The sequence below is a fragment of the Blastocystis sp. subtype 4 genome, assembly GCF_000743755.1.
Source record: "Blastocystis sp. subtype 4 strain WR1 chromosome Unknown seqid_0109, whole genome shotgun sequence".
NCBI lineage: Eukaryota > Bigyra > Opalinata > Blastocystidae > Blastocystis > Blastocystis sp. subtype 4.
This window is the reverse complement of record NW_014569438.1, coordinates 1,903-12,920: the sequence shown is the minus strand read 5'-3', so window position 1 is coordinate 12,920 and position 11,018 is coordinate 1,903. Positions and strand designations below refer to the sequence as shown.

General features: G+C 38.9%; 5 protein-coding genes across 5 annotated transcripts; 3 read left to right on the top strand and 2 right to left on the bottom strand.

Moving 5' to 3' along the window:
- Nucleotides 1–1,319: 1,319 nt before the first annotated feature.
- On the bottom strand, nt 1,320–2,088 carry JH06_1783 (hypothetical protein; the record flags this gene model as incomplete). The annotated part of the gene is made up of 4 exons (XM_014672170.1): nt 1,320–1,417; nt 1,446–1,568; nt 1,598–1,753; nt 1,785–2,088. 4 exons carry the CDS (start codon nt 2,086–2,088, stop codon nt 1,320–1,322), a joined length of 681 nt encoding a protein of 226 aa, XP_014527656.1.
- Nucleotides 2,089–2,305: 217 nt separating this feature from the next.
- Nucleotides 2,306–2,923, top strand: JH06_1782 (hypothetical protein; the record flags this gene model as incomplete). Its single annotated transcript, XM_014672169.1, has 4 exons — nt 2,306–2,428; nt 2,453–2,524; nt 2,558–2,767; nt 2,798–2,923. 4 exons carry the CDS (start codon nt 2,306–2,308, stop codon nt 2,921–2,923), a joined length of 531 nt encoding a protein of 176 aa, XP_014527655.1.
- Nucleotides 2,924–3,395: 472 nt separating this feature from the next.
- Nucleotides 3,396–7,434, top strand: JH06_1781 (hypothetical protein; the record flags this gene model as incomplete). The annotated part of the gene is made up of 17 exons (XM_014672168.1): nt 3,396–3,432; nt 3,485–3,656; nt 3,677–3,797; nt 3,828–3,887; nt 3,920–4,215; nt 4,246–4,694; nt 4,745–4,986; nt 5,017–5,098; nt 5,128–5,212; nt 5,243–5,378; nt 5,408–6,313; nt 6,343–6,501; nt 6,526–6,723; nt 6,753–6,868; nt 6,910–7,165; nt 7,224–7,374; nt 7,412–7,434. The coding sequence occupies 17 exons, from the start codon at nt 3,396–3,398 to the stop codon at nt 7,432–7,434; spliced, it is 3,489 nt and encodes a 1,162-aa protein (XP_014527654.1).
- A 166-nt stretch (nt 7,435–7,600) lies between these two features.
- JH06_1780 (putative translocase SEC61 subunit gamma) lies at nt 7,601–7,838 on the top strand (the record flags this gene model as incomplete). Its single annotated transcript, XM_014672167.1, has 2 exons — nt 7,601–7,694; nt 7,726–7,838. The coding sequence occupies 2 exons, from the start codon at nt 7,601–7,603 to the stop codon at nt 7,836–7,838; spliced, it is 207 nt and encodes a 68-aa protein (XP_014527653.1).
- Nucleotides 7,839–7,920: 82 nt separating this feature from the next.
- Nucleotides 7,921–8,836, bottom strand: JH06_1779 (ATP-dependent DNA helicase; the record flags this gene model as incomplete). The annotated part of the gene is made up of 5 exons (XM_014672166.1): nt 7,921–8,112; nt 8,142–8,304; nt 8,335–8,693; nt 8,723–8,765; nt 8,808–8,836. 5 exons carry the CDS (start codon nt 8,834–8,836, stop codon nt 7,921–7,923), a joined length of 786 nt encoding a protein of 261 aa, XP_014527652.1.
- Nucleotides 8,837–11,018: the final 2,182 nt, after the last annotated feature.

The window sequence follows — 11,018 nt, the reverse complement described above, 5'->3', positions numbered from 1 at the left end:
GTATTGTTGATTGTAGCATTTGATTCAGAGTGAATTTGTCGAGTGGAAAACACTTCCTTCCAAGAAAGCTATCAAGACCAGTTTGGTAGATCCACATTTATATAAACTCTTTGGTCAGGTCCGCTATGTCTATTATAAACCTCGTTGTGCTGTAATTGTCGAACTTGTTGTTGATGAGTAGCGATTTGAGTTGAGCACACGGATTGTTGCATGTGCAGCATGTGATACTCTTCGTGAAGTCCTTTCTGCTTTGCAGAAGGATCGAGAATCACTTTCAGTAGAGGCTCTGAAGATTCAAGATAAAGCGATTCGATCTTTGATTGTTTGACGTTTCTATTTGCATCTTATCTCTAGGATCATATATTGAGACCTTTAGTAGAAGCATTGGCGAGTGAATGTCAGCAAGTGAGTATTGAGAGTTGGGTTTAGATATAGCAATTGGTGCATATTTATAGTTGATGTGTTTATTAGCAAACAATATAACTAAATGGAACGGTCTCTGTTGAATTGTGTTTGATTCCCTTCCTATGAATTCATAACAAAATGACATACATGAAAATAAATCTCGGTTTGAGTTACATTGGAAATGGTAAACACATCCCCACAAAGTGGAGACAAACGAGTCAGTGGACCAATCAGAAGACTATTCAATCGAAGTTCTCCTTTCATATAGAATCCAGAAACACTTCCATTGGCATCAAGTTCATTCCCTATTAACAGAAATTCGCAACAGGACACTGCAAAAATGGAAGCTTCTTTAACTCCAGAAAAGGAGTGATTCTGCTGAAACTGGAAAGAATCGGTGAAAACAAGGAAACGACAAGATGTGAACACTAAAAATGTTTTTTGGATCTCACAAGTAGCTATAATAGGCTCAGATACAAAAATGCTGTGTGATCCTCTGATTCTACAAATGATACATTCAATAAGATGATACAATGTATGTGAATAGGTAGGATGCGAACAAATGAGCCATGGCAGTTTTGGTACTGCATTCTTTCGACTGAGGTGATGAACAGCTGATTGATGTTCATTCTCGATGAACACTTGAAACTTATACAAGAACCGATTTGTGAGTCCATAGAATGAGAGAAGAGAATGAGAAGCAACTACAGCTATTCCGCGGAAGAAATCATCAAATATGAAATGTGATAGCATGATTTCTATTGACTAAAAAAGGACTGAAATGTGTCACCCATTGTTCTGTCGAATATCAATAATTCCTTTCCCACTGCTCGTGAAACGATATAGACTTGTTTTTCTGAACAATACTGAATAAATGAACCACAGTAATCTACCAATCAACAAGAGATTGAATTCTAACCAGAGACATTTCCCTCCTTTAAAGAAACTGGGAAATGTTTCTGCTCCAATCCACTCTTGACATTGCCGTAATAGATATCTCCTTCCCAGGTTGCTATATGTAACGAATCAACCATCCATACTGATTGCTATGTTGGGATAATCCTGGATCGTCATTCCAGTGATCCGGAGTGTCGAAATCGATATGATTCCACAGTATTCTAACCGACAAGAAGAAACCACTTTCCATTGACTAATCGAGCCATCTATGATTACAACAACCTATATTTACTACCCAACATAGCAGTACAAAGCAAAGGACCTTTGGGAGAATAGTCAACAAGACTACAGCGAACAGTGGTATTAATGGGTTGGATCATGAATGCGTGACTGAGAGAATTAAAGAAACCAACAGACAGAGTAATTCCACCATACAACACAACAAGATATGCTACCAATCAAGAAACGCAACTATGCCAAACATTCATGATCTAAATGGAATATGCGAATAGAAGAGACATCTATGGGACGTGGAAACGATACTGTCTCACGATCTGCAAACAAATCCACTGAATCTGTTGATGAACACAAATTTCCTTCCCTTCGTATCAACAAATCTACTGAAGAAGTGGATACTCTGGCAATCACAACTCCATCCTCACTTGTATCCACAGCAATAGAACCCTCAATAGCGCGTATTTCCTTTCCATCTTCCAACTGTAACATATGAAAAGCATCAGTCATTCCAATGTAACCAATCTTAGATTCCTGACATGCAATTGCCATGTTGTAAAGCGATGGTTTTATACATGGAGAGACTTCCTGGCATACAACAAACATGAATGACTATCGAGTGATCAGTGAAAGTAATATAAACTGTACCAGTTCGGTCACGAAGGAATCAACATTAACAATCTTCTCAATCAAGAGAAAAATGAGCTGACAGAAAAAGGCCCAATTTTGTTGCTGCTTTCAATATCTCGCTAATACTTATCGAGGAACTATGAGTAATGCTGAAGTGAAGAAAGTAATTCTTTTGTACCCCATTGATCACTATCAGAAGATTACTGCTTTACTGAAAGCCAAGAAATACAAGGAAGTAGTAGATACTTGTGATATCGTTATTGTAAATGACTATTTTTATGCATAGGAGAGAATGAAGGGAAAAAATAGTTTGTTTGTGGCTTATTCAACGGGAGTTGCATATTTTTCTCTTGAAAATGTACATTTCTGTATTATTGACAATAAATATTAGTATGCGAAAGCCAAAACTGCTTTTGAGAGTGCATTGAACTATGATGCTGAACATATGAATTCGCTTCGGTATTTATCAGAAATTGGAATCCGAATGGATGATTCAAAGCTGACAAAATTGTATTTGAGCAAGATCATTGCTAAGGAAAAGAGAGATCAGTCTCCTGATCTCGTCCGAGATTACAAAAAGTTGCTTAAAGTCTATGATTCGGTATGGACTAGAGGTAGGGTTCATAGTTAGGAAGGAAATAGTAAAGAGGTGGTAGCAATTCTCCAGGAGATTCTCTTCATTCCTGATTTGTCGCATGAGAATCGAGACGGTGCTTTACTCAAGTATTCGGAGTATCTAGTAATCACTCGGAACTGAGTTCATGAACAGGATTTCCTCTCAATTTCGACACAAAGAGATGTAGAATTAGGATTGGAGATTCTTCAACTTATGTTCCAGAAATCAGTTCGTCATCTTTCCTCCTCTTCTACTGCGACATTCGTAAACAAACTTTCAGCTTTCCTTTTTGCAACGTCAAACAATGTTAGACCGAACTATCACTTTGATCTCTAGTCCAAAGAGATTTCCGAGTTATCAGCTCTTCTTGAAGGTACTTCACTACAAGCAGCATTCATCGAAACACGTCTTTCCTTCGCTCATACGGATGATCATTATCTCTCTCTTTCTGAACGCCAATCGTTAGCAGATAAAGGCTTCTTGATTCTTCAAGACGCCAAAATTACTCCCTATATTCGTCTTTATAGCATGGAATATGCGAAACGAGAAATGGAGACAAAAGGCATTGTATGAAATTTCCCTGATTTTCATCTGTTAGAATTACTACTCGGTTATGAATACTTTACTGATAGCAAATAATGTGGAAGCAAGTTGTGTGTACATAAATCTTGGTAACTTGCGTTATTGTTCGTTTATCTGTAGGATTGGCTTCTAAGAATGATTTGAATATGGAAGCAGAACAGCAATATTTGGAACGTGCCTACAATACATTAAAACCGGAATATTCCCGTGAACGAAGATATTTGAAGGAACTGGAGTTACTTTTTCGAATTCGTTCTAATGATTCGTCTCGAATTACGGTTGTGTATTCTGAGTTAGTTGCTTCTTATCTAGTACTAATGAATTGATTCAATTGTATCCAACAACAACTTCAAATACGATGATTGATGAGTTGAAGGGAGTGGCATTGACAGCAGACGGTCAGAGTCTGGAAGGAATGCGAATATTTGAGCCTGTTATACTCGTTGAATCAGTTTATCTCTAGTTGTTGGAAACAGAGGATACATCCCTTTTGGAGTCAGCCTTGTTGTGTTCAATCTATGCTGTATTGACCTAGAACGTGATGATTATGCATAGAATGATCATGCGATGGCTGAGAAAATTCATTCACGTCTCTCTGAGTCACAGTCTCCTGTTAGCTTATTGTACTCATGTTATAAGCGACGCCAGCAGTGGTCTGAAGGAGAGAGTATCACTCCTCTGTTGGAACCACTGACACTTGCTTTACAACAACTGACTCAACAGGAATCCGATCAGGATAGCTTAGAAACTGTTATCCGACAAATCCGTAATGAACTAACATACTCAAAAACCCTCCTATTTCTGGCATCTATTTATGAGACATGTGTTCATGATTATGATCGAGGATCAAAGTAAATAATCACTGAACATCTAATGGATAGAATTTATAAGAAGATATTAGAGAAGCAGAAGAAACATGAAGAAGCCATGAAGGGATACTTATCATGTTGTCAGCATCTTCATGCATGGGATGCTATAATTGCCACGTACACAAATAGTCTCTCTCTTATACCAAGTGGATCTTCCCTCCTCAGCACAACTCTTTCAGATTCCTTTGCTCTCTTACTCACTTCATATCTTGCCCCTGTCTATTATCATATTCAAGACTATGCGAACGCCACAATGATCTATCAGAAACTAATCACTCTCGCTTCGGCTCAGGCACAGGACACACAACATTGGCTGACTGTGGCTCATTACAGCAAGAGTCAGAGTGAATGTTACTTCGCTCTCAATCGATTAGGAGCTTCTCTGAGGACGGTCGATATGACTCTGGAAATGTTAGAACAGAAGTGTGGTGTGAATGAAACGCCTATTGTAACCACAGAAAGTAATGAAATTGAGAAATTCTGGCTTGAGTGTATATTGTTAAAATCGGAGGTATTGTTGTTATTCCAATCAAACTGCAGATTATGTGTCGTTCGCTTCTCTTCACAGAGGAACTTGTATTTCTCACTCATTCTCTTCTGCCAACTGAAACTCCTTTTTTGGGATCTGTTCAGGAGTTTCATTGGAGTCGTTGTTATTACTACCTGGGAATGGAACAAGCATCCCAGGGTTGTATTGGATACAGTCAGGAATGTCTGAAGAATGCTCTGAATCATGTTGATAAGGGTATTGAAGTGAGGATATGAGGATCAATTGAATTCAAGATGTTGGGAGTTTCAGATTCACTACTTCAACTGAAATTGAATGTTTTGAGACAACTACAGGCAATCACTTGTGATCTGCAAGGTATGGGGAATAATGAGGATTTGATGTAGTTCTCCCAGATAAGCGATATAACCGTGAACGTCATCTCTTGAATCAACGTCGACTATTCCTGGATCCTGCGAATATGTCAATTTGGTATAGATATTTTTGGAATTCCAATAATAGGACGGATTTGATGTGTGATGAAGTGATGATGCTGGAATCATCATCAAAGAGCTTCACAGTATCAAGCATTGATGAGAGCAAGGAGAGTGAATCCAATACTAATGAAACTCCCATTAGGATCACTCTGAATGAAGAAGTATTGTTCAACGTGTTCTTAACAATCAGATCCTCCTTCATTCTGTTCATCATTTGATTCATTCTCTGATTGAGAACACTGATAGTGCTGATACTTATGTTGATGAATTGGCTCGTTTGTGGCTATGTTTGTCGCAACTTGATCCTCGTCGTGTAATTAAAGAGCAAGCCCTTATTGAGTGCATCTCCTTACAGCGAATGTATCGTGATCAGATTCGAACTGACCCAGGTCTTGTGTATGCTTTGTATGCCATTCTGTATCCTCTTCATATCATCATCATTCTTAGTTTACTCCAAGAGAACCAACCTGAGAAGGCTGTTGAGATTATCAAACGAGGTCGTAGTCAGTCTTCTAGTAATGCTGATCTCCTCTTCCTTGAGAGTCTTTATCACTATACCTATGATTCAAATCCTTCTCTTTCTCTTCAACTTGCTGAAACATGTTGTCTCACTGCCTTCTCTCTGGAGAGTCACACTCTCTTCACCTTGCTATCGTCATTCTCCTTTTCTTCTCTCATTCCTAGTACAGGTCCACTCTCATCGCGAACACAGTCACTTCTCCTTCAATCTGCTAACTTCCTCCTTCAATCTGCCAATCCTCGTCTTCATCTCCTCGCTGCTCGTACCTTCATTCGTTTGCATCTCTTCACACAGGCTTCTGCTACCTGTGATACCATTCTCAACGAGGCTGTAGATGACTCAGCTACATGCGCTACGGCGAAACTCCTGCAGGAGTTCATTCAGTGTCGTTGCAAACACACTCACACAGTGGTAGACACCACTCACTCCTTCATAAAACGAGAAGGTAGTCTGGCTGCATACTTACAAGGTGATGAGACAGAAGTCATTCAGCTAAAGACTGAGCGAGAGAAGGAACAACAAGAATTACATATCATCATCAATGATCACAATGATCACTTGATAAAGGCGCTGAAAGTAAGATTCTGATTGTTTCTTAAGTGTAGCTTCTTCATCTTGATCAGTATAATGTCCAGTATCAGTATCTCTATTATTCCACTATGGTTGATGATTATTTAAATTCCCGCGGGAATGTCAGTTATCAAATTGCTTATGATTATGGTCAACTGCTGATTTCGAATCTGATTCAGAGTTTTGATGTGACAGTTGTCATGTTTCCTCATGAATAGCAATATAATGAACTCTTCTCTGAAACTGGAAATCACAATGCCATGCTGACATCGTCATATCGTCTTCAAACACTAATATCGCTTCAGAATGGTGCTATTGACACGAACTGTTCGTCAGCTGCTCTTAATGCTGTTCATCTCGATGCTTCAGATATACGGAATTGGGAAGTGTTTGCTATGAAATCGCTATATGATTACGTAATTCTGAAGAGTGAAATGAATACTAGATCCATTCTGATGTATCTGAATCGGAAGAGAATGTGAAGGTGAAGAGGAATAATCTGAAGCGACTTTTTACTTATGTTGTGAATCAGGAAGCCAAAGAAAGTTACAATTACATAGTGTTCTCGCTTTAGTAGGTACTGACTGTTGTATTTATGATAGTAATGATTTGATCTGTTCCACAGTATCAACAGAAGAGTTAAAGACGATTATTGCTTCATCAGATGATTTGAAGAAGGATTCATTCCTTTCGCTTATAATCAATGAATCAGAGATCTTCAATCAAGAAAGAACACTGGGAGAAGGACTTCATGACATTAAGAATGTGAAGGACTTGCTTAATCAATATAAGAATATGATTAAGAGTGCTGGTACTAATTCGGATCTTGTTTTCCGCTTCAACATTGAATTGGCTTTGGTATGTTATCAATCTAAGAACTATAGTGTGAGTTCTAGTTGACTCTTTTGAGCTCTAGTTTGCCTTGAAGTTCCTTGCTGAAGTAGAGAAGAGGATGGAGGAGGAAGACTGGAAAACCTTGCTGCTGACGTACGTGAAGTATTTGTGCTACACTGCCATGGAGAAACCTGAAGAAGTGGAATCTTTGTTCATGGATGCCACCAAGAAAGGTTTGTTCGTGGAAATATATCAGGCTCTATTTAGAAGAACAAATGATGCAAAAGGAATAGAGAATGAATTATGTCTTTGTTGGAAGAAACAGAAAAGGTATCTAAATGAGTGAAATAAGCAGGAAATAAAACTGGAATGATAGCAATAGGGACATCCATGAATGAAACTCATAGTCCCAATTAATTAGGTTCCACTTGTCACATTTCTGTAAACGCTTATCGAATCATGACTATTGAGACCGAAATCATCCAGCCTGTAAAGGACTTCATCAGAGACAGCAAGTTTTTGGTCAACCGTTGCACTAAGCCTGATAAGAAGGGTATGTTTTCCGAATTGTCATTGAAGGATAGAATTCACTCAGACCGCTACGGCCACTGCTGTTGGCTTTGTTGTTATGGGACTTGTCGGCTATTTCGTAAAGTTGATTCACATTCCCATCAATAACATTCTTATTGGTGCCTAAAGATAGTGTATGATTGACTTATCGTATGGGTGAATCTGTGTGGTTATTAGATGTGTTTCTTGTTGAACAAATACAAATGGGTCTAAGCTGTCCGATATTTGCATGTATTTCTAAATTCACAGCGACTGCATTGAAATTCATTCCCACAAGGGGTAAAGTCCCCTTCTTTGATTCCCTGAATGTACCGTTTAACCGAGTCATTCACTTTGTTTGTGTCTACACTTTTCAGCTCAGGTGAATATTGGACTCCACTTTCGATGTTCTCAAACCGCATCTACGTATCAACTGTTTACTTTCTCCTACTGATTGGGGTTCTTTTCCATATAGGGTTTGGAATGCCATCCAATAGCACGCCGTCTGTAATCCATAATATGTCTTCACGGACAACGCAAAAGACTTTTCATTCATCTCCTTATTGGATGGATTCGATTTATAATCCACAATTACAGCTTCATCCCCATTCTTCCTATGAATCAACCTCAATCTCCATTTCTACCCCTCAATTCGATCAAACACACCTCGTAACAGATATTTCTCTGTTGAATTGCCAACCATAACCTCTCCCGGAATCTCAAACTCGGATTCTATATGCATCGGCTGCAATCTTTCTTTCTCTTCAAATACACGTTCTAACTCTCTTCGCACGAAATTCAACACACCGTTATAATAGCGCAGTTTCATTGTCTTCTCCAGAGTAGCTGGCTGGTATTCATCAGGGTTCCAATGGGCTCGCAGTATATGTCGTAGCACATCTGTCTCAGTACCGGATGCCACACTATCTAGCACAGCCATTATATTGTGATCCGTAGGAGGATGGGAAACACGTTCACGTAAATGCCCAGCCTTCCAAATAAGCTAGATCTCACAACTATCAACTCATTTACTGGTGTCAAATCCTCAACACAACTATGGAGAGCAATCCCATAACTTAGATACAAGGAAGGGAGTTTCGCTGCATGTTGAATCTACTGATCAAAAAAAGGGGATAAAATTGACATAATCGAGATAAAAGGAATATTTACATTGTTGGTACTTCGTCAATCGACTCGCACTCACTAGCCACTGTTTCACTCCATGATCCAACTTCTGTAACTCAGAGATATCAACATCAGACAAGGAGAGAGTTACAGAAGGAAGAGAAGGAGGAGGTGATGATTTGAGTGATGGCTTATGATGAAAGAGAATAGAGAGGAAGGGAGATGGCTTTGATAATCGAAGATTCGAGTTGGTGACATTCTGAGTGAAAGAAGTGAATGAAAGATAAGGAGATGAGAGTGATTGAGAGAGTTTCTGTGCGAAGAGAGAGAGATCTGGAGAGATCGGTATGTACTAAGAATGAGAAAGAGAAATAAAATTCACAGGAGATGTGAGAGATGAATGCTGAATGATTCCTGCGGGGATAATACTGCTTGTAGAAACACGATGAGAAGGAATACGAGAAGAATTGAGTTGAGGGAGAAAGAGATACTAGAATGAACACAATGGCAAATCCTTACATCATAGTAATTGGGACTGATATCATTATATGTACCCACAACTACAACATTAGGGTCACTATCACTGGATGTCTCATCAATAACAGAATTGATTCCTTCAGTTTCAAGAAGGAGTTTCATCAAGGGATGACCTTGTTGATGCTGTAATCGTTCAATTAATGATCCTGACGGGAAAAGAGGCAAAAACTGCAATAATGAGATGTATTCATGAAGCTTCTTGAAAGCAGAGTGATCTTCAGTAGGAGGAAGCAATGGTGAATGGCCATCTTCGAGATACATAAGTTCATTCAACAAGGAGAGTAAGGAAGCTTGACGTTGGCTGTCAGTTAAGAGATTAGGCAGTTCTTGAATCTGTTTATAGAACTGAATGAGAAGATAGGATCCTGGAGAGAGAAGCAGATCATTGTGAAGAGAAAGAGTTATGGATATGAGTCGTTTGATCGATTGAGCTTCATTTGGAGAGAGAAACGAATCGTTTTGGATTGATTGAAGAGTTGATAAGATGGATTGATTAAGTTGGTGACTTCGTCCTAATTGACAACAATCTATCAAGCATACGAATAATTGTATTGATAGTTGTTGGAGAGAGCTGGAGTGATTTGAATTGAAGAATATCAATTGGATTTGATGCAGATGAGTTGAATGGATCATTAATGAAACGAAGTACATTGATGCCTTCATACAACTAATCATCACAAATTCAATAGAATGAGTACAGATTGGGTTTCAGATTGACTACGATATGAAATATGTTCTTGTTCCAGTAAATGACAGAATTGACTGACTTCCTTTCTAGATTTCATTAAACAGATGAAATGTTACGAAGACTTGAAAAACACTCCTGCTACACATCCAGTTCGGTTCTGAAGGTACTGCTTGATTTGCTGGATTGATGATTCCGAAGCGAGACCCGCGGGAATTGAAGGTAATTCTCGGGAAAGAGGTGTAGCAAACAAGGACTTGAGTTTCTCCACAATAGCTTCTTGTTCATCCACTCCAGAATAGAAATCACTCACATGGACACAATTCGAAGAAGAAGTTTGATCCCATGTAATAACCTTCATTCGCTCCATTTGTGGTTTTCCTGCCTCTTTCCATTCATCGATCTGTTTCTTTGTGAATTCTCCAGAAGCAGCACCATAACGACGATTCAAAAGATCGATGTAAGATGAAGCAAAACAAGATGATGGAAGAGTTAGAGATGAGACTGAAGGATAATAGGATGAAGGGTCAATGAGATCTGAAGAAGTGAGAGACATGTGTTGTGTTAGAAGAGCAGATTGAACAGGAGAAAGAGATAGAAGAGATGCAAAGAACTGATTCTGAATAGGAGACAATGTCTCAATACTAAGAACAAAGAGATGAGAGTATTGCTTAGCAATAGAATCAAGAATCACTTGATCATTCAAAACTCGTTGAAGTACATCACTTTCAGTGATAAGACCATGGTCCTGAAGCCATTGATCAAATAGAGAATACACAGTTGCGAGGGCAGAATACTTTTGATAGTAAATGTCTTTATCCTTTGACTGATATAAAGAAGACAGTTGGGAGGAGAAGGACGAAGGAGAAATGCCACGAGATTTGAGCAAACTGATGTTCTTTAATAAGAGTCTAGTCGTCTGGGCATTGGAAGAGAAAAGGGAACCATTGGGGAGAAAGAGATGACGGTTTGATTCAAAGG